Here is a 22,634-nt window from a genome sequence, read left to right as displayed (position 1 = left end):
TGCTGTGGCTATTTTTGAAACAATGAGGAATCAGATCAATTATTGACTGTTTTCTCTTGGCAGAGGAAGTATGCTAACAGGGTCCACGAAAGTTCTCCGAGGGCCAAGCCTAAAGCACCTTTAGCAGAACAGATAACTCTCCCCATCTCTCTCTCTCTCTCTCTCTCTCTCTCTCTCTCTCTCTCTCACACACACACACACACACACACACACACACACACACACACATCAGGGGCTCTATCTCAGACTCCGGATTAGGCACAAACCCCACCCAAACATCTGTTTTCTCAGGGAAGCAGGGAAGAAAAGTTAAAGTGGCTATCTGAGTCGGGCAGCAAAACAATAGCCAATGACCTTGCAGGTGTCCTTTTGAAGAAGAGAGAAGGGGGAGGTCTGTGTTAGAACGGGGTAGGATGTGGTGCTATATTTTGATTCAAAGCATATTAATTAGGTGAACCAAAGGGGACTTTTACCTTGATAGCTGGATCTTGGTAGTCTGCCTAGGAGTCATTCAGGAGGAGGAAGTGACCAAATAAGGGGAAAGACCTTGGTGGCTAGCTGCAGAAAGGTAGCTTAACAGTTTTTAGCAAGACAAAGAGAACTGGGAGCTGGGCCAGGCCTGCCAGAGCCACCTGCTCCAGTGGGCTAGTGTTTTTTCAGTTCAAGCCCTCGAAGACTAGGGCTTTTTGTTTGTAACTTTTTCCAGTACAAGCATGTTATGTAAAGTTTCTTTACCTGACAATAGGTGTCTATAAAGCAAGCCTTCCAGCCTCGGCAGTATTGAATTCTGGACAGGATAAGGCTCTGTTGGCCTTGAGGAAGCTATCTTGTGCTGAAAGACCCCCGATTAGGGGAGACTCTCACTCGAGCCTCGGGATGACGCAAACCCCCCCAGTAACTCACAAGAGACCGTCCTTGCTGCAATCACACGAGGTTTAATGACAAGATGACAAGACGACAAGACGGGGACCAGTGCACTGGGGCCGAGACTCATAACCCACGCAGGGGAAGAGTTCGACCTCGAGTGACTGGGAGAAGTAGTTTTTATAGGAAGAAACCACACAGCCCAGTAATCCAAAAAGGGGGGCAGGGAGGATGTCACAGAAAACTCTGAAAATTCCAGTGATGATTACAAAGAGGCAACTCCCTGCCTCTCAAGATCATTCTCAAGGTCGTAATCAGCTAGTTCCTTTACCAATGATAATTACTAGGGGGTGATAATTACTAGGGGGAATCTCTCTGTTTCTCAAGATTACTCTCAAGATTACAATCTACCTTTATCTTCAGCTAGTTCCTGAAACCCTGAAATTGGTTAATCCTAGATTTCTGATTCTTCTCTTCCTGCTAGATTTTTGGCTCTGTTTTCCTGCTAGGGGGATCTGGATTTATCCAGGTCTTTCAGTGCATAATAGGATACTTAGCCTCATCCTTGATTTCTACTCACTGAATTATAACCTCAGGTTGTAACAGACAACTTGTCTCTAAGCATTGCCAAATGCTATCTGGGGAGTAGGGTGTTGGGAAGTAGGGTGTGCGCAAAATTGCCCCCAGTTGATAACCAGTCTGTAAATGTACTGTTTGAATATGTAGTTGACTGTCAAAGGGATCTGCCTTGTACTTTGGATGTTGGTGCCAGGTGATTGTAGAGACTTATACAAAGAATTCCCAATGCCCAGTATTAGGAGCACAACTGGAGTTTCTGGAGGGGAAAAACAAAACCCTAGTTGACTTATAGCAGTGGAGAATTGAATTAACCTCAGACATATCAAGAGCCTAAGAGGGTGATACCTCAAGCCTGCCTCGGAAGTAACTGGTATAAAAGTCACAAAAGATGTCTTCCTATGCTCAGCATTAACATCACCAACTGCTTTCTGCTTTGTGTCAACAAAAATATTGCAGCTACCCCGTGTCACATGAGAGAATGCATTACATAACTTATGGCTAAAACATCCTTGGTTTCAGAAAGTTCTTCTCTTTCCTGTGAAGACTCAGTATCTGAAAGCAGATGCTGAAAGGGACTAGGGTTTGCTAGACATCTCAGTAGTTACCTCCCTGCTTCACAGGTGTCAAAGAGCTATAGTGACACAAATCTTTCCCCTAAACTGCTGTGTTAGCCTGTATTAAAATAACCTATAAAGCTTATTGAACTATAGATCACTGGGGATTCTGATTCAGGGAGTCTGGGGCAGTACCTGATAACTTGTGTCTCCAGCTAGTTCAGAGACACTGTTGCTGCTGGTCCAGAAACCAAACTTGGAACATGGTTTCTATAAACAAAAATAGTGGTTTTCAACTTGGGGAAAGCAGGGATCACCTGGGGACCATTTTGAGCATTGATGTCGTGGTCTTTGCGTGTGAGCAGCATTGGAGCTAGGATATCTGGGTGTGGGATCTCATGGGTAGAATATGTTTAAAGTTTTGGAGTAATTTTCACGCAGAGCCAATAGTGAAAGCCTCTGAATTAGGTGAAAGGGTTCAAAGCACTGGGAGTGAAGGGGTTTTACCTGTGGTACCGTTTAATAGAGAAAAGACAGAGCACCTTAAATCCCACTTAATCCTAGAGAAGTGTGGTTTAAGCTCCTTCGGCTTCATTAAGGTTTACCTCTCTAGCTTCAACACCACCATTCTGGTGCTATGTTCCAAGTACGGGTCAAGCTGGGGGTGCATATTCTCTACTTTGTGTCTCATTAGGATGTCGATAGCACTGAATCTGGAGACTTTAAATGAAAAGAAGGAGAACTAGTGGCAACAAACCTATAGATGGATAAAGGAGCCCAGAGCTTCTAGAAGTCAAGAAAAGAGAAGTGCTGGTGAACCAAGCCATCAGGACAGGGGTCGGCTTCTGTAGTGTCTAGGCACAGGTTCAAATCTGATCCCACAGAGTGTGTGCTTACCATTTTCTAAGTAGGATACTAGTGAACCCAAGGTAAAATGTAATGTTTTGCAATTCAGAGACAGATATAAACTTTGTTTTAAGGAAATCCACTGGAGAAGCAGACAGATTACTGTGAGTTCAAGGCCAGAGAGTCTCCAGAGTGAGTGCCAGGCCAGCCAAGGCTACGTGGTGAGATCCTGTCTCACAAAAATAAATAAAAAGAGGAAGGAGAGAGACAGACAAAGAGAGAGAGAGACAGAGACAGAGAGAGACAGAGAGATACAGAGGGAGAAGGGTAGAAGAGAATATTGGCAGGGCTGGGAAGATGGATCAATTGGTAAAGTTCTTGCTACTCAAGCATGAGGACCTGAAGTTGAATCTCCACGACCCTTATGAAAAGTAGTGTGTAACTGTGTCAGAGAGAAGAGGGTTCCTGAGGTCGGACAGCTAGTCTTACTAAATTGGTAAATTCCAGGTTCAGTGAGAGACCTTGTCTCAGAAGAACAAAGTGGACAAGAATAGCAGAAGACACACATTGTGACCTCTGGCCTCCACGGGCATGTATATACATATACACAGTCACGATGCACATGGTAGGGAGAACGTGAATTAAAGTAAAACCCATTTTACCTTTCAACTCAGTCTAGAGGTTTTCTATCGATGCCACAGTTGTATGTTCAAGGGACATGTAAAAAATACCTCAAATGTAGTAACTAGCATTGGAGCTTTCTGACTGAAGGATTACTCTTGCCTCTGATGTATCATAATAAGATACGGTATGCCCATGCACTTACTGACTTAAAGATGGTTACATTGGCTCTTTTTAGAAACAGAAGGGGTAGTCATGCCAGGCCCCATTGCTTTGAACATGGATGGCCAAGGATGTGCAGAGTAGATCCTTCAGCTGAGGATCCTCCTCCACAGCTGCAGCTGGGCCTGGCTTTGCTTTTCTGCACATGGTGCCTTGTTAGCAGTCATAGTTCTAAAAGAACACTGCCTGCCCTAGGAATATGGCCACCACGTGAGCGGGGGACTATATAATGAAAGTTGAAAGAGGAGTTAACTTGTTAAAGATTATACATAGAATGCATGTGTCTTAGTGGGTTTGAAAGAAAGCTGGGGCCTATAAAATCATTTCTCACTCACTCCTTAGAAAATTTATGAAGTTCTCAAGAACATCTTATCCATTCCAAGGCTCTTCTGGAAAGCCTCTTGAGAAACCGGAAAGTTCTATATAATTGTAATCGTCATTGACCTAAAGTGTCTGACAGTTATCTGTAGATGGAAGTTTCTGTCCTGCCCAGTCCTGCAGCCATTCAATACCAAATAAACACATGGAGGCTTATATCAAATATAAATTGTTTGGCCTATTGTTCAGGCTTATTGCTAAGAAGCTCTTATGACTTAAATTTACCCATAATTCTTGTCTATGTTTAGCTCCATGGCTTGGTACCTTTTCTCAGTAAGGCAATTTTATCTTGCTTCCTCTGCCTCTGGCTGGTGACTGACTCTGTGCCTTTCCTCTTCCCAGAATTCTCTTAGTCTGGTCACCCCACCTATACTTTCTGCCTGGCTGCTGGCCAATCTGCATTTTATTAAACCAATATGAGTAACAAATCTTTACAATGTACAAGCATTCTCCATTTTTCTACAAAGTTAGGGACAAGCTGAAAGGAATGGGCTTGTATTGGTCTGAAGACATTTGAGAGTTCCTGCTAGCAAGCAGAAGAGGTCATAGTCTGAGTTCATGGAATCTCATAGGGAAACAGGAGAGGGAAGTAGGCAAATGTAGTCAATCCACTCTTCCAAACACAGCATTGAATCACTGAAGGAAAAATAGCCAACATTTGCTGAGAAAAAAATGGACACACTAGGCTATTAGAGCACTGTTACTCTAAGTTTGGCCCAGTCTGTAAGTTTTAAGCACTCTTTAGTCATCTCTGAGAGCCACTAAAATCTCTGATAACAGAAACGACCCTCCTAAGCCCAGCTCTTTAAATTCTCTCTACCGTCTATGGCCAAGCCCATGTCCCTGTTCATCACTTTTCCCCTCTCCAGAAGAACATAAATGATATCTCCTCATGCCTCTAGTTTCCTATGGCCTTATTTATGTCCACTTTTGGTCACCACATCTAGAGCACTAAATGATAAAATGCTGTCAGCAACACTCACTGGCACAATTCCCCAGTCCAAACCCCGCTGCCCTTTTATTTCGGTACATTATTCCCCTTCTGAAGCTGCTTCTGCCTCACACCTCCATGTGACTGTGGCTTTGAGCCTTGCTAACTTCCTGTTCTTTCAACCATGAGTTATTGCAGCTTTTTATTCAGATAGCTTTTTTCAAAAGAAAATTCCATAGAAATATAATTCACATATCATAAAATTCACTCCTTTAAGCGTGTAATTTACATTTTTAGTATACCCACAGAATTATGCGGACATTGCTTCCATCTAACTCCAGAATTTCCTCATCCCAGAAAGAAATCCTGAACTCAGTAGCAATTCCATTTTCTTCTTTCCACCATTTCTAACTGTCACTAATCTATTTTCTTCCTCTGTATGTTTGCCCAGTTTGGAAATTTCACGTGAATGGAGTCATATAGCAAGTAGCCATTTGTGCCTGGCTTCTTAGACTTACCATGTTCTCAAGGCTCATCTGTTTTATAGCATTACTTTATTCTTTTTGTGGCCAAACAGTATTCCATTGTATAGATTTACCACATTTTATTTGTTTAAAAATGTGCGTTGTTGATACTTTTGGTCCATCATTAATATTGTTGGCCATACATTTTCATTTGTGTAGGAGTAGAGTTGCAGGACCATGTGGTAATTTATGTTCAGTGTTTCAAAGAACTTCCAGAGCAGTACGGCAGTGATAGAGTATCCCTGATTTCCATATCCTCTCCAACCCTTGTGGTTTGTTTTTTCTTATAGCCATCCTAGTAGATACGTAATGATACTTCATTCCCATTTCATTTGAATTTTTCTAATGATTGTGATTATTTATTCAGCATTGTTGCATGTTTATTGATCAGTTATATATCTTCCTTGGAGAAGCACCTATTCAAATCATTTAAAAATTTTAGTTGTAATTTTTAACTGAGTTGTCTTTTCATGAGATTGAATATTTCTTCATATGTTCTAGATATTGGTCATTGTACAATTATGTATGTCCAATGTTTGACACCTGGAGTATATATGATAAATGGTGGTTTCTGTAGTAACCTGTAACTGGAGGTTTCTCTCCTCCTTGCCAGTTTCCGAATAACCACTCTGAGGCTTAATAGCAATGACAAACTGTCCTATTAACTCAAGCTTATTATTAGCTAGCTCTTACAACTTAAATTAACTCATTTCTACTATTCTATTTTTTACCACGAGGCTTGTGGCTTGTTGCCTCACATCTTGCTTCCCCATTGGCTGCTGGAGTCTCGCTGACTCTGCCTTCTTTCTCCCTGTCTCTTTGCTTGGATTTCCCACCTGGTTCTGTTCTGCCTGGCTATTGACCAAATCAGCTTCCTTATTAACCAATGACACTAAAACATATTCACAGCATACGGAATGGCATCCTACATCAGTAATAATTATAATAATAACCATTGTCCTAACTGTAAATGAGAACTATTCATAGGGTATCGCGGCAGGAATGAAGGGGTAACTTTCCATGTCTACAGACTGACTTCACATAAGACCACCTACAACACTCCTTCCTGGGCCGAGGAAAAATGGGGGATGCAGGATAGGGCTCCGAAAGGTCAACTTTTGTAAGAGAAGTGGCTTTGCCTTAAGTGTGTTTACCATTGACACAACTGGTTGTCTCCCTATTATACTAGTTCAAAACAGGGTTTTATGATTGTCAGCCCATCTCCTACACCAGCCTGTCCCTAAGAAAGACTGCTTCCTTCATTTGTTTCTTGATTTCTATGACTGTGAGGGGAAATTTTTACCATTTTATTCGTGCATATTAATTGTTCAAATGATGAGCTTCATTGTAACTTTTTCTATATACACATTACATACACAATCATATCCACAACTCCAAAGGGTATCTCAGAGAATGGTTTGTAAAATGTTTCTAAATAGTTCCCTTAGGTACTATGTCTCAGTATCTTGAATAACTTATAAGTAAAGTTTAAAATTCCTTCATGATCCTCAGATTGACCTTATAAGATATAGAACCGTTTTTTAAAAAAAGTAACTCCTTTGGGGCGGGTATGCATATCTTCCTGGGTATGAATACTACGGCATGTGTGCCGAGGTCAGAGGACAACTTTGGGTGTCTATAGTGTAGAAGTCATTTTTAAGACCATAAACTCTTTTCATTTATTTAATTCCAGCATATGAACCGACCACATCAACTGTGGGAAGTATGGCTGTATTGTATGCATTCTGAGCTCCACAGCACAAAAGACACCCAATTATAGAAAGCAGTTTTTAAGAAGCCGGGTTCCCGGATTTTCCGTGATGCTAGTCATTTTGTTTTGTCATCTGCTAGCACATGTTCGTAGAAAAGTGAGAACAGGTGCCGTGAGTTTAAGAAAAATGTGTTGGAAGGTTTTTTTATCTTTAAATTGCACACATTCTAACAATTAGCATAATCTAATTTAAGTTACAAAACACTCAGTCCAGTTGGGGAGGATACAGCTGTTTCCTAGGGTAATTTTCTAGAGCACCGAGGTAGGCTTGAAATCCTAATTTAAACCTATAGCCTACTATCAGAAATTAAAGGCTCTTGGTAACATCTGCCATACCAGCTTTGTGTTTTTATGTGAGCTCCAACCTCGTTCAATTTCTCAAATATCTATTTATAGGTGAAAGAATCTGTTTAAAGATGTAACCCTGAGAAAGTTACGCTCATGCAGGACACACAAGTCACCAGCTACAAGAAGCATTGAGCTGCAGTGGTGCCAATGGCTTCAGAGCCCAAGGCAGCAGGAGATGGGTTCTGATTCAGAATGGGGTCAGTCAGGGATGGCTTTTCCTGAGGCTGTAACCTGAAGGGCCAACAGAGATGGGTAGGGAAAGGCCACACTGTGAGCTCTTAGGAAGGGTACAGGGCAGAAATTTAGGAAGTGGGATTTGTCTGGAATGCCCAGAGGGCAGACTGCTGACAGAGGCATGTAGCAGAGCAGATCAAATACTGGGAAGACTCTCAATGTACAGTCTTAGGGAGAAGGCAGGGAAATTTTAGAGACCGTTCATAGTTGGAAAAAAAAAAAACAAACCTGTCTTTCAAATTTCATTTCCATTTCAAATCCTAAGGAGTGTCTGTGTCTTTAAATTTTGACACCAGCGTTGTTAAACCCAATTGCCAATTGATGAAATCTGGAATTACCTGGGAAATGGGGCTCTAGGGTTGCCTATGAGGGTTTATCTTGATTGGGTTGGTGGGAGTGGGCAGAATCACCTACGGGTGGCACCATTCCCCATGCTGGGATCCTGAACTGTGTAGAGCAGAAAGTGAGCTAAATGCAGCAGGCATCTTTCTTTGCTTCTTGACCAAGGATGCACTGGTCCCCAAGGTCCCACTGCTGTTATTTCCCCACCTTGATGAGCTGGAACTCAAACAGTGAGGGGAAATAAACCCCCTTTCCCTTGAGTTGTTTTTGCCAAGTGTTTTCTCACCGCAGCAAGAAAATTAAATAATAGCTAATTATGCTTCTGGAGAATTGACTGCCTTGTTTTATTCTTAAGTAATACTTTTAGCAATAAGCAGGCAAAAGCTGTAGGGGATCTTTTCCAAGGCCAACTCATCTGAGCCAGTCCCTCAGATTTTCTCCTTAGAAATGTCTTGTAGCTAAGAAAAAGAACCACTCAGGTTTGCCTTTTAGAAACAGGAATTGGGTCTGCACTATAAAAGGAGACACACTTGACATGAAGGAGGGCTGTTAGAAATACTTCAGCCAGGCCTAGCAGCAAAGGCCCATAATCCCAGTTTTTCAGAAGGCAGGAACATCACAAGTTCAAGACTAGCCTGCATAACTTGGTGAGACCTTGTCTCAAAATAAATTTTTTTAAAATATGGAGTTTGGACCTCCAAAAGATAGCTAAGCCCTGTGTTCACTGCAGCACCATTTAAGTAACCAAGATCGGAAATGGTTGAGGATAAGTCAGTAGATGAAGTCTCTCTCTCTCTCTCTCTCTCTCTCTCTCTCTCTCTCTCTCTCTCTCTCACACACACACACACACACACACACACACAAATGTTTACATTCAAAGTAGGCCTCTGAATTGTTTATGAAGATGTCTAGGGAAAATGTTTTGCACTGCTCTTATGTGCAGTCTTTTTAACATGAGCTAAACTTTTAAGACCAAGTAAACCCCTGCAAAACTTAGAAAGCAGTTACAACATGCCCTCTGTTGCTCTCATCCCTAACAAACAAGTCAGAAAAGTTGCAAAATGATAGTCATTGTGTTTCCAATTCATTTGAGAATTGAAGACACAAGAAAGGGAAAGAGAAATTACTGGGAGGGAGAAGGGGGGCAGAGAAAGAGGGGGTGTAAGGAGATTACATATAAACTGGGCATGTATAAATCGATTTTCCTGTCAGCATGCCCTCAGTACTCAATAACACTATCAGCATGCCCTCAGTACTCAATAACACTGTGTTTTCTTTGTATCAGGTATTATAAATAATAAAAAAGAAAATATATATAACCTTAAAATAATGGGGTTTGGGGATATAGCTCAGCAATAGAGTGCTTGCCTAGCTCATGTGAACCCATTTCTATCAGGAGAAAAGGGGGAAAGGGAAGGCCTTAGGTTAGGACTGAAGCCAGCTACTGGGCTGCAGTCCAGCTCTGCCGCTTTTAGACTGTGCAACCTGAGGCCTGTCACTAACCCGACTCGTGCCTCAGTTCTGTGTACAGTGAGTGTAACGCTGCTCCTCACCGTGGGGCTCTTTTGAGGATTAAATAACTTGGCGGGTGTCGAGTGTTGCAGATAATGTCTGGCATGTAGTAAGAGCTCGATAAATGTTAGCAGCTGCTAAGTCGTTAGGCAATGAAAACAAAACCCCTGCAATATTAGAATGTTCATCTCTGTGACAAGTTCCTAATATTTAACCTAAACAACGAAGGATCTGTTTGGTTCATAGTTTCTGTCCTGTCCCTGTGGGGAGGCATGGTGACTGGGAGAAAAAGCAACTCCCATCATGGCGGCCAGGAAGCAGAGAGAGAATGGTTGTGGATGCAGGCTTTCTCCTTCTTCCCTGCTATCCCATCTGGGATATCTGAGACATGTTGGTGGTGCCACAGGCATTCAGAGCGGATCCTCCTCCTTCTGTTAATTCCTCCTGCAAATGCCTTCATAGATATACCCAGAAGTGTGCTTAATAACCTCCCAGATGTTTCTCAATCCAGCCAAGTTGATAATCAAGATGACACTCACATCTGCCTCTGCCGCTTTACAGTTTACAAAACCTTTGTACATAGCCACCAGCTGCATGGCCACTTCGTGGGCTCTCGTTATTCTAGTTATATGATTGCTAACAAGACCCCCCGGAAACAGGTAGAAAACAATCCCCATTTTATTATGCTAATGGCGTCTATGAACCAGACCCTAAGAAAGGTATAACAGGAATGACTTTGCTCTGCAGTACCCAGGCCACCGCTAGAGAAGACAAGAAAGGCTGGATCAACTGTGCGTGTAGCACCCACTTTCAAGGTGGCTTCTCACACCACGGTGGCCTCAGGGTAGTCAGACCTTCTCACAGGGTCTCCCCAGCAGAGGTGGTTGCCTTCTACCACCCAGCCTTGGGACACCTTTAAGTGTTATTGGTTCAAGTAGTCACAAGCCATCGGAGGTTCAGGGGCAGGACGTATTAGCCACACCCTTCCATGGAGGGAGTTGCAGGAATCTGGCAGCCTTGTTTTGGAATCAGCACACCTTGCTAGTCCCTGATTCCTTGTGAGAGATGGCAACTCAGTGGAAGTTAAATAATTTGCCCAAAAGCAGTAACTTATGTTACTTAAGCAGGGAAACTGACTTAAGCAGGGAATTCTTCCCAATGTTGCTCTTTCAGTTAGGTTATTCAGTCTCCTCCAGCTTTATGCTTATTAATGTGTGAGAGTTCAAAGAAAAAAACGTAACCGGTTGTGGATATGTTCAATGGCTTTCCTAAAAAGAAACATAGATATAGAAAGTTTTCAGGAGAAAGGAGAGGTGGGTGGAGGAAAGATAGAGAAGGTAGCTAGCAGGTACAGTGGTGAGGTAGATAGAAAGAGTTGCTTCTAATGGCTCTGAATATGGTACGGTACCCACACTTGGCAACGATGAACCATGTGTTTCAAAACAGCTAGTGTACATGGACCCGATGCAGAGACACAATGAGGCTCGAGGTGGTAGACACGTGAATTACCTTGATCTGACCATTATACATTATGTAAATGTTCCCAAATGTCACACTGTACCCTATAAGTGTGTCCAACTTATGTACCAATTAAAATTATAAAATATATTCAAGTGCCACATGGTGATGTTATGGCCAGCAATAGACTGTGTAGAATGGTCCTCTTATAAAATTGTCAACTAAAGATGTTATAACCATCTTAGTTTGCATAAGTACATCTTGTTAGGATTTCTATTGCTATGATGAAACACCATGACCAAAAGCAAGTTGGGGAGGAAAGGGTTTGTTTGGCTTACGTATCACATTCCATTGTGAGAAGCCACGCAGGAGTTCAGGGCAGGAACCTGGAATCAGGAACTGGTGGAGGGGTGTTGCTTGCTGGCTTGCACAACCTGCTTTGTTATAGAACCCAGGACCACCAGCCCAAAGGTGGCACCAATCACAATGGGCTGGTCCCTCCTCCATCAATCACTAATTAAGAAAATGCCCTACAGGCTTGCCTACAGCTTGGTCTTACAGAGGCATTTTCTCAGTTAAGGCTCCCTCCTCTCTGATGGCTCTAGTTTGTGTCAAGTTGACTGACAATCAACTAGCCAGCACAAGCATACTCTGCAGTAGTCACACAATGAAACTGCCTAATAGTTCAGGTCTGAGAACCTGCCCTATCACTGGGCAATACACAACTCTACTTCTTCTAAGTACCAGGCTTTCCTTTGTAATAGGAAAATTACAAAATTTCCTATTTTCAGATGATTCTGGGGTAAGTTCAGTCCTGATATTGGTCAGACAATATCTTTGTATTTTTTTTCTCACAAACAGAAGTCTCTGAAAATGATCCAAATCCTAACTACGATGTCATTTGTTCTCCAGGAAAGTCTCACCTGGCCATTGTCCAGAGAGTGAACAATGAAGGTGAAGGGGACCCTTTCTATGAGGTGCTGGGCATTGTCACCCTGGAGGACATCATAGAAGAGATCATCAAGTCAGAGATCCTGGATGAAACCGACCTCTACAGTAAGTGCCCTTGGGGGTCAGCTAACTACCTCCACAGTAAGTGTGTGCCCTTGGGGAATCTCCGGGGTCAGCTAACTACCTCTACAGTAAGTGTGTGCCCTTGGGGGATCCCCAGGAGTGCATCCGTTTGATAAACGATGTGAGAGGGTGTCAAGGCAAGTGTGTGCACTGGTGTGTATCATCTACCTCTACCCAGTCCTAGCACAGCAAGATACCCTGTTTCAGATCATCCTGAGTCATTGAGAACATGCTGGCACATGTTATCAGAAGGGAACTTTCCTGAATACAGTCAGAACTGGGAAAAAATAGCCTAGCCTTCAAATGGGAGGGAAAAAAAAAGATTAAGGGAAATACATTGTGCCCAAGAGGAAGCCCAGGGGTTCTCATGTTGGTTCTTTGTCTACATAGAGCTCAGCTCCCCTTGGAATTCCACTCACACCCAACCCACCAGTGAGCAATGAACACTGTCATAGTGTTGCCCCTTGCCCAAGCCAAAAACTTAAATGGTCCTTGCTGGATACTGTTCTTGTCCCTCATGCCTTTTAGCAGCCCCTTGAATTCCCCATTCTCCTTCCTGCCCCCTGCATTATGTCCCTGTGTGACTCCTATTCCTGTTTCTATTTTGGGATCTTCCACTCCCTGCACCCCTCAGGAACAATATGGACTTCTCGGCAGTGACTGTCAGTTTTAGACTCATGAGCCTTATCAAAACTTTGCTTTCCAACAGTACAAGGACTTGCTTTGTCTATGGAACTGGATGGAATGTTATCTAAACCCATGGGCGTCTCTGGCCAGGAAAGGTTTCCTCCTCAGAGTTTCATCTCCTAAGGTAGCCATCCCCTGCCCTTCCCAGGGATAACTCATTTGAGGTCAGCAGCCTCAGTTGGCCAGAGCAGCCTTCCAGAAACCAGTTCCTCACAGCTTTGCTACCATATGGCAGTGATACCTTTGGGCCAAGAAAAGATCAAATCTAGAACATGGGCCAGCCCTTAACAAGAATAAGCTGAGTATCACAGCCCCTTCCTTCAAGGACCTGTACTGAGCATTTCCAAACAAGGTGAAGTTCAGAAAAGATCTCTCCTGTTCTAGGCTCCCTTCTTTTTCTCTGCTCATCACTCTTGCTCTAGAATTCTGAGGGATCTCTGAATGTAAAATGATGAGGACCTTTGTACTAGTAGTTGGTGGCAGGCTAAATGAGTAGTCTCTTCCTGGAATATGGATTTAAATGACCCTAATGCTTCAAATACCCACTGTTAAAATCAAAGCAATGGAGAGATCATAGGGCCATCTCTACCAGGGAAGGTTAAAGACATGCTGAAAGACACATAAGCAAATGTGTCATATCAATCAGAAGGCCGCTCGCGAATGAGAGCACAGAAAACTGGTGCTAACATAAATCTCTGCTTGGTGCTCATTTTTCTGGATGAGGCTCTTTCTAGAAGAAAGGGTCAGGGGTTCCCATCCCTGTAAAGAAACTTGAACGTGATTCCCCAAGAGCCATGAAAAGGCAGAGGAGCCCAGAACACTGCTATTTCTTCTAACATGACTGGGACACCTGGGTTAGAATCTCCCCACCTTCTCCAAAAGAGCAAAAATAGTGTTGATGCAGGAGCCAGATGCCTGCCAAGGCCCAGAGTCAAAGACAGGCCCACGAGAGCTGTGTAGATGGGAGAAACTCCAAAGGCCCGAATGAAGCCAGCTCCAAGCAAAGAGAGCAAGAGCGGGAGACAAGGAAGCTAGATTCTGGGGCCCTGGTTTCCTGCTGTGAGAACACAGACTGTTGGTCCCTAGTGTATCTGGGACACTTGCACCACAAGGCCCTGCAGCCCTGTTGTTTTCCAGGCTGAGTCTGAGAACAGAGACACATCGCTTTCCCCCTCCCCTCAGCACAGATGAGGTGGGTTAGCACTTTCGATTTTTTGATTTTTTTATTTTTTATTTTTTGTAACACTCAGGGGAAGCAAAAGAGAAGTGGTCAAAGTAAACGCTTCCTCCACTTATAAAAATTCAATGTATATGTGTACACATATGCATGTACATTTGTACATAAATGCGTGTCTCTACATGTGTACACATATGTAGGCCTTTCCTTCTGAAAAGCAATAAACTACATTGAGGTTCCAGGCTCTACTGAGTTCTCGTCTGAATAACCGGCTTTTAGAAAGTAGATTTTCATTCTTACTCCTTCCCCTTCTTCTCCCTTGTATTCCTCATGATTCTTTCTCCAGGGGAAAAGCAGAATTATGAGTGGTAACAGTGACATTCCTTAGGAACCTCTCACAGCATGGCTTAAACCCACAGGAAAGAGACTGTGTGAGCCCAGCTCTGAAGGATGGAAGATGACAGAGGAGAGACCCCAAACCCCTTAATGCCAAGAATACCAGCAGATCATGTTTGTATGACTTTGTATGAATGCTGCCATGTATAGTTGCCTATTGAGGTCTTGCAAAAACTACATGGGTAGAAAAGCTACTGAATACCATAGCTCTCTTGCATGGATTAAAACAGTCACAAATGCTGATGCATAGAGAGCATGCACAGCCATCAGGTAAGGGAACCAGCCTAGATAGGAACCCCCAGACAGCTCTTCCCCTGTTCATCAACCACATAAGCGCAAACAACGCCAAACCATCTGCTGCCGGCCGCCTCCTCCTGGGAGAGAGTCGATTGTGCCTCCGGCAGCTGGCACTGCAGAATGTGTGGGGTCCCAAAGAATCTGTGTAAACCTCCAAAGACCAACAATGATTCTGAGTATCATCTTTCCCCTGTGCCCCTATAGCCGACAATCGGAAAAAGCAGAGGGTCCCACACCGGGAGAGGAGGCGGCATGACTTCTCCCTGTTCAAGCTCTCGGACTCGGAGATCAGAGTGAAGATCTCGCCACAGCTATTGCTTGCCACGCACCGCTTCATGGCCACAGGTAGACCTGCCCCGCCCACTCCCTACCCTAGCACTTCCAGTGGAACCTGGGGTAACACCAGGTACTACATTTTTATATCCTCCATCCCCACTCAAGTGTAGCCCTGGCACTGAGAACCACAAGGCTGCCTCCTGTGGTGTAACGTGGTAAGACCCAGGCTCCTATGCTGTGTTGGTGAGAGGAAGTAAATGTTCTCATTTCCACCAGAAAAGGGCTAAGGAAACCACCGTGGTACTTCATGACCTCTGCTTACTGGAGCCTGAGGCTAACCTCCATCCTGCTGGGGTCTGGGTGCCCCAGGGCATTTGTCTCAGAAGGAAAAGCCTTATCTTCCAAGCGACAAGCCCCTGTGTTTCCATCCCCTCTGGGAGTCAGATAGGCCTGTGAACTATGAGTTCACAAACTTGAGAACTGGATTGGAAATCCTGGTACCTTTGGAAAGAAAAGCAGGGGAAGGGTCGAACTCCTTTTCATGAAGAGGACAGCATTTGCCTTTGAACTCTCTGATTTCATTCGGCCCTAATTAATATGCTGACCTAGAATGATCAATCCATCACTACGTCCCATTTTTAGCTAATATATTATCTACTTACCGAGGGTATAATGAGTGTTACCTAGCACTGCTCCAGGTGCTAAAAGTGGGCAAATATAAGGTAGAGCCTCCCTACTGTAGAGTTTTCAACATGAAATCTTGTTTTGAATATTAATTTCTTTACATCATAGACCACTTTCCCAAAGCAAAGAAGCTTTGTCTGCCTAGTATTATACTGCAAGTATCAATATATCAATATATAACATCTATTAATAGTTAAGTATGATAAATGATATTTTACATTATTGAAAGCTTATTATTTAAATAATTACATGTCTCCATTGATTTTGGGATTTCATTTCACCCAGCAGGTGAATGTAAAGCAAATAAACCAGACTCCGTTCTCTGCGTGTTGCTCAACTGTAAAATTAAAGACCTTGTTGTGTCCATAACTTAGTTGCCCAGCTCCAAGTCTAAATAAAGACAAGGAGGAAATTCATAGCAAAACTGACATTTCCCAGATGGTGACCTGCTTTCCTGAGATGCCAGTGAGGCCACAGTCATCCCCAGAAGGCATAGATAGGGAAGGCTCCAGGGTGCACACTGAAGACTAAAATTCCTCAATCCAAGGAATTTGCAGAACCCTGACCTCCTTGGGGTGCTTGTTCTAGATGAACCCCCAGTTGCTGCACTTGCCTCCTCCCAGCTTTTGCTGCTGGAATGGGGGAGGTACAGAAGTGCTGACATCCACCACCACCCACCACCAACCCCTGCTGCCTTCTAGAAGTGGAGCCCTTTAAGTCTCTCTACCTTTCGGAGAAGATCCTGCTCCGGCTACTGAAGCATCCCAACGTGATTCAGGAGCTGAAGTTTGACGAGAGGAATAAAAAAGCCCCAGAACATTACCTCTACCAGCGCAGCCGCCCTGTGGACTATTTTGTGTTGCTTTTACAGGTGGGTGCAAGGTCAGGGAACTTTCAAAGATCTGCAGGGTAAAGGGGAATTACTGTGGCTGTCCCCTCTCAATGCAGGATGCCTAGAGAGTGGTACCAGTGAAGTAGGTAGGTATCCTGCATTAAACACAGGAAGGCCATGGGCATGTAAGAGTGGTATCTTGCAAATCATAGTTTCTTTGGTGGTCTTTCATCTGAGCACTCAGGCATGTTTGTGAGTCAGTGAGGGGTGTGTATGTTCAGTACGGCTTTCTGCTTCTGAACAGAAAGAGCCCTGTGGAATCCTGATATTTTCCAGGTATCTGCTTGGGTATCCCCTGCTGCCTCCTGGGATGTAGATGATTCTTGTTAAAACCTTTCTTCGGTTGGGCTGAATCTTAGCTTCTCTGGCATCCACGCTGGTCCTCACTCTGCCTCCTGGAGCACGTGGAGCACATTCATTCACTGTGCTTCACTCTTTGTGGTCCCCTGAAACATCTCTCTCTGAAGAGGGCCAGGAAGGGAGGCAATGACTGCATGAAAGAAATCATCACTTACCCAGGACATTCATAAAGATTCTCGCTGCCCTGGATAGCTGACCAGGCCTATCTTAAGTAGGTATCAAAGCTGGGCATGGTTTCACAGGTCTGTAATCCCAGCACTCAGAAAGCAGAGGCAGGAAGATAACTCTGAGTTTTAGGAAAGTTTGATATACATACTGGGTTTGGGTTATGCAGAACCACTTGCCAAGTGCACAGCTGTGCCCTGTCTTGGTCCCCACCATAAGCTCTGTCAGTGGCTCCATGTCTCTTCCCAGTAGTGATGGGTTTAAGATCTCAGTGAAGATCTCATTAAGTTAGAAATAGCCTCTGTTTGTTACAGTTCACTTCAGTCTGTCCTTCCAAAATCGCAATTTGTGTTATATATATCATTCCAAATAACTTCAATAAGGTGATTGTCCTTCCCCAAAATGTGGGGCCACTTTCTTCACTGCGAGAAATGGAAATGGATCCTGTTCTAGTGTGTGTGTGTGTGTGTGTGTGTGTGTGTGTGTGTGTGTGTATTGTTTATATAACTATATATTATTATAATGCAAGGACACATGCAAGCCTTCTTATGTTTAACAAAAAAATTAAAATAGAAAGCTGAAGGGAAAAAAACGTGGAAGAAAAGTAGGCAGGATCAGGAATTAGAAAGATTTGCCTTTAAAATGTCATCATTTCCAATTGCTAACAAACCTTGGCTAAGCCAGTTAACCTCTCTGAGACTGAATCAATGCATCTGTCAAATGGACATAAAACCGTTACGTATCGGTGGAGCTGTGGGGCTGACAGTGAGCGTCCACACGGTGTACACAACAGTATCAAATGTGTGGATGGGGCTGTACACTCTCCTACTGACTGTCACTATCACTGTCACCAACGATGAGTTCAACAAGATCAGATTCTGTCTCATCCAGGCTTGGAAATGGTCTCATTGGGGACCAAGTCAGTAAAGCTCTTTACCGGGCTCCAAGTTAGCTGGTGCTTTAGACCTGTGTTCTGGAAAGACTGTGACTGTGTTCCAGAAAGCATGATTAGTCATGCCCATGTGCTACCCTAGGATTGACAGCAGTGAGTTCCCTGCAAAGGGCTTCTCAGGTGGGAGGTCCTGTTCTGTCCTGTCAGTCAGGGTGGGATGAATGCTGCCCTGTGAGAATGAGAGTCCTCTTGTCACACACAGAAAAGCACATGGGGTGTGAGCGGTTAAGAGCCCTGGAAGTGCTCCTCACAGCCTCAACATTCTTTCTCCAGGGTAAAGTGGAAGTGGAGGTTGGCAAGGAAGGCCTTCGCTTTGAGAACGGAGCCTTTACCTACTACGGTGTTCCTGCCATCATGACCACGGCTTGCTCAGGTATTCCAGTTCCCAAGCCAGAGTTTATCAGGGGAAGCTGTGAGACCACCGAGAAAAATCTAGGCTCAAGCCATTGACTCTTCTTCTGACTCCTGTTAAAGGCCCTCCAAATAAGCTGTTTAGCTTCCTTGGATCTGGTTTCCTTCATGCCAGATGGGCATAAAAATAACTTTCTAGTCAGATTTTGTTTAGTTTTTAAAATAAGAGGAAGAAAATTGAGTTGGGAGGGGGAAAGCGATCACATAGCAAGTGTTGGGGATGGAGAAAGTATTCTTCAGTATGAAAAGACAAGTGGTTTCACTTTTTATCCCCTCCCTTGTAACATGAGGGCCGGCTTGCTTGGGGTTTCTGTCCCGCCCAGTACCCCACAACCAGCAAGCCCCAAAGAAAAATCACACACAGGACTCCATGAGATTATAAACTGATTGGCTCTTAACTCTGGCTACTTATTAGCTCTTATAACACATATTACCCCATTATCCTTATCTACGTTAGGAAGATGGCTTGGTACCTTTTTCAGCTGTCAGCTCACATGTTTCTTCTTCGGTGAACTGGGCAGTAATGGCTGAGGGAGCTTCCTCCTCCCTAACCTTCTCCTATTCTCATTGCCCCGCCTCTACTTCCTGTCTGGTTGACCCACCCATACTTACTGCCTGGCCAATCAGTGTTTTATTAAAATACATGATTGACAGAATACAGACAATTCTCCCGCACCACTCCCCTACCCTCCTGTTTGATTGCCTAATTTCCACAGGCTTAATTGGTCCTGGGGTGGAGTGGAAGTGGAGATTCCCATAAGAAGTTATGTTTTCTGAATTACTTCTGAACCCCACTGCATCCTTCTGTCCTTAGATAATGACGTGCGGAAGGTTGGAAGTCTGGCTGGATCCTCTGTCTTTCGTATGTATCTCTCAAACCCCTTCCTGGTCTTCCCCACCATGGCCCTGCCTCAGCCCACTTTGGGAACGTGAGCCAAGCTATTTGAACATGGGCGGGGCTAAGACAAATGCAGGCAGCCTTTTTGCAATGCTCTGCCAGGAACAGGGCCTCCCACCAGGTACCCACAGAGCGTGGAGGCTTAAGTGGTGCGTGGCTGGAATGTGAGCAGTGGCTTCTCTGTTCACACCCAGGTGATAAATGGAAGTAGAGGAGGGTAGGTGTGTGCTGTGGCTGCCGGCTCAGTCTTCCCTTCCCTGCAGTGATAATCCATCCCTGGCCTTTACCTGGAGTGCTGGGATTTTGTCTGTAATGTTTGTCCTCAGGGAACGTGACTGTGGCATTCCGTGTTGTAAACCAAGGCTGGTGCAATCTGCTTCTTAGCTGCTGCTCTTTCCTTGCTTGCAACCTCTCCGGTTGGGGAGGAGGTGGCTGCCAGCTGGCCCTGCATGCTGCCCGGGGGTGGGGACTGGCACAGGGCTGACGGCAGGCTTGATCTGCCCTTCTGTGCTATACCTTCTTGCTGTTTTCTCTGCAGAGTTGGTGTGTTTGTGGGTAGAAGGCATGGCTTCTATTGTGATGTAAATGTGATCCAGCAAGAATTTTCTCTAGATTTCCTTTAAATTCATTGGTTAAATTTTGCACTGTGGTGGCCACTTTAATATCAAATGGGATATTTCCTTTCATCATAAAAGAGATTTCACATAGTGTCATATATCGAAATTTATCAGAGGATTTTGGAGCTTGATATCCCAAGAACAGAGCAAGGTAGATGTCACTTCAGAATGAGAAAACAGGGCTAGGTGTATAGAACAGTGGTCAAGTAGTTGTCTAGCATAGGCAATGCTCTGAGTTCAAATCCCAGCACCACAAAAACAGGTAAATAAATAAGTTTATTGATTAAATTTTTAATAAGAAAAGGTAAAGAAGTAACTTGTTCCAGATCACCTAGCCAGCTGATGGCTTACCTAGATAGGACCACTCCTGTGTCCTGACTAGTTCTCACAGCACAGTGGATAGATTTTAGATCCATGTTTTGGAATGCTATTGCTGTATGGAAATGATAGAATAGCTTACCATGTCATTTTAATTCCTAGCCCACCAGATGGCTGAAATGACGTCTTAAGTATCTGTTCTACCCAGGGACACAGAACTTGTATAAGGAGATCTGGAAAGAAAGAAAGAAAGAAAGAAAGAAAGAAAGAAAGAAAGAAAGAAAGAAAGAAAGAAAGAAAGAAGGAAGGAAGGAAGGAAGGAAGGAAGGAAGGAAGGAAGGAAGGAAGGAAGAGACAGGGAAAGAAAGAGAGAGGGGGAAGAAGGGAGGGAAGAAGGAAGGAAGGAAGGAAAAACTGATGTAGTATGGTATTTATGTCAGCCAATGACTGTCAAGCAAGGTTGATAAAAGAGATACCAGGGCTCAGTATAGAGAGGTGAGCAGATGAGAGACAGCTCCCAGGACCAGGGAAGGAGGTGCCCATGTGACACAGTAGAGGTTGCTCTAGCATCCTAAGATGCCGCCTGGAAATGCTGACTCTGTTCCAGTTCTTCCAAAAGAGCCCTGAGAAAATCCAAAGAGAGCTTCATAAGTCTCCCCGCCCCCTCCCCTCCCCTACTTCATATAACTTTTCTTTCAAAGAGGGCCAGCAGGACAGCTCAGCAGGGAGGGACACCTGCTGCTGAGTCTGGTGGCTGAATTTGGTCCCCAGAACCCCCATTGAAAAAGGAGATCCCTAACTTTTGCCCACATGCTGTGGCACACCACCCACCCACATACATACACACAAATAAATACCAATAAATATAAATATAGTTTTGAGTAAGAAGGTGTTATCTGGCCTCCTCTGAGTATAGTTCTGTCAAAAATTCTTCAATTTTATCAGTGAAAAAAGAGTAAGCTTGCAATAGTTGCCTTTTATGCATATTTTATTTTATTTTTTATTCTTATTATCATTTTTGGTTTTTCAAGACAGAGTTTCTCTGTGTAACAACCCTAGCTGTCCTGGAAGTCACTTTGTAGACCAGGCTGGCCTTGAATTTACAGAGATCCGCCTGCCTCTGCTTCCTGAGTGCTGAAATTAAAGGCGTGCACTACCACCACTCGGGTATTTTATTAAATTTTTTTAAGTCAAGGTACAAAATAATGGGTTTTATTACGGCATCTTCATGTACATGAGTCATTATATTTTATATTCAATTTAACTAATTAAAGGGAAGCATTAAATTCTCTTTCCTTTCCCATGCTTCTGAGCCTTATACTTATTTAGTCAAGAAAAATAAATATCATTGGCCAGTAGGGGGAAAGAGCTGCTGTCCATCCTCCATCGAGTTCTTCCTCCTGAGTGAAGTGCGGACTAACTGCAAAGTTCACCCATGCCCATGGTTGTTCCCTAAGTTGGTGCCGAAGTCAAGGCTCAGGGGCATCCAGCTCCACTTTTTACTGGCCTAGAATGTCAGCTGGAGGTGGAGCTTAAGCCTAAACCACAGGCAGGAAACTCCTGCAGGACTTTGACCCTACAAGACCCTTACTCAGCCTTACTCGGTTATTGTGGCGGAAGTGAGATGATGATTTGTGGGGACACCTGTGACCTGTGGCCTCAGAGTTGAATTTGAAGTTACTAAGAATTCTCCTAGGTATTCCTGAGTGGAGCAGAGGGAGCCCAATCCACACTCCGCCCACCACCACCCCTCTTTTATGTAGCCTGACTAGCCTAGAACTTTCTATGGAGATCAAAACTCACAAAGATCTGTGTGCCTCTGTCTCCCAAATGCTAGAATTAAAGGCATGCCACAGGGCCAGGCTCACATTCGATTCCTTGCCTTGATGTTGATTGCCAGGAACCCCAAGAACCCATGGTGAGGGAGCCCGGTTTTCTAGAGGAGCCTCACAAGAGCTCAAGTAGAACAGGAGCACACGGAGGTACGCAGTGGGGAGAAAGCCTGCTTAGCAGAGTAGACGTTTAGTTTAGAAAGAACTGGAGAATGGGGACTCTCTCATTCCAGTGTGTCTCAGAACAGAGGCCTGTCCAAACACTTGTTAACATCCTGTGACGGAACTAATGATTATCAGACAGGTTAAACAATAAGCAAACAAAAATTCCTTCCTTTTGGCCTGCATGGATAGGTAATTTCAGATCAAATCTGTGGTACAGAAGAGAAAGCTGCAGAAGCCGCCTGTTTTCAG

At 44.0% G+C, this 22,634-nt stretch overlaps 1 protein-coding gene across 2 annotated transcripts in view; it reads left to right on the top strand.

Annotated features, from left to right (window-relative positions):
• The window catches only part of Cnnm1 (cyclin and CBS domain divalent metal cation transport mediator 1), a 59,074-nt gene that overhangs the window by 12,587 nt on the left and 23,853 nt on the right, over positions 1-22,634 (top strand). For both annotated transcript variants that reach the window (XM_085693959.2, XM_085693958.2), the window contains exons 2-6: positions 12,097-12,240; positions 15,020-15,160; positions 16,477-16,646; positions 18,418-18,517; positions 19,370-19,417. In XM_085693959.2, the coding sequence (XP_085550085.1) occupies positions 12,097-12,240; positions 15,020-15,160; positions 16,477-16,646; positions 18,418-18,517; positions 19,370-19,417 (603 nt within the window). The remainder of the gene's footprint in view (positions 1-12,096; positions 12,241-15,019; positions 15,161-16,476; positions 16,647-18,417; positions 18,518-19,369; positions 19,418-22,634) is intronic.

Source organism: Myodes glareolus, chromosome 7 (assembly GCF_982192425.1).
Source record: "Myodes glareolus chromosome 7, mMyoGla1.1, whole genome shotgun sequence".
Lineage (NCBI taxonomy): Eukaryota > Metazoa > Chordata > Mammalia > Rodentia > Cricetidae > Myodes > Myodes glareolus.
The sequence above is the reverse complement of the archived record's forward strand: the minus strand, read 5'-3'. Positions and strand labels throughout refer to the sequence as shown.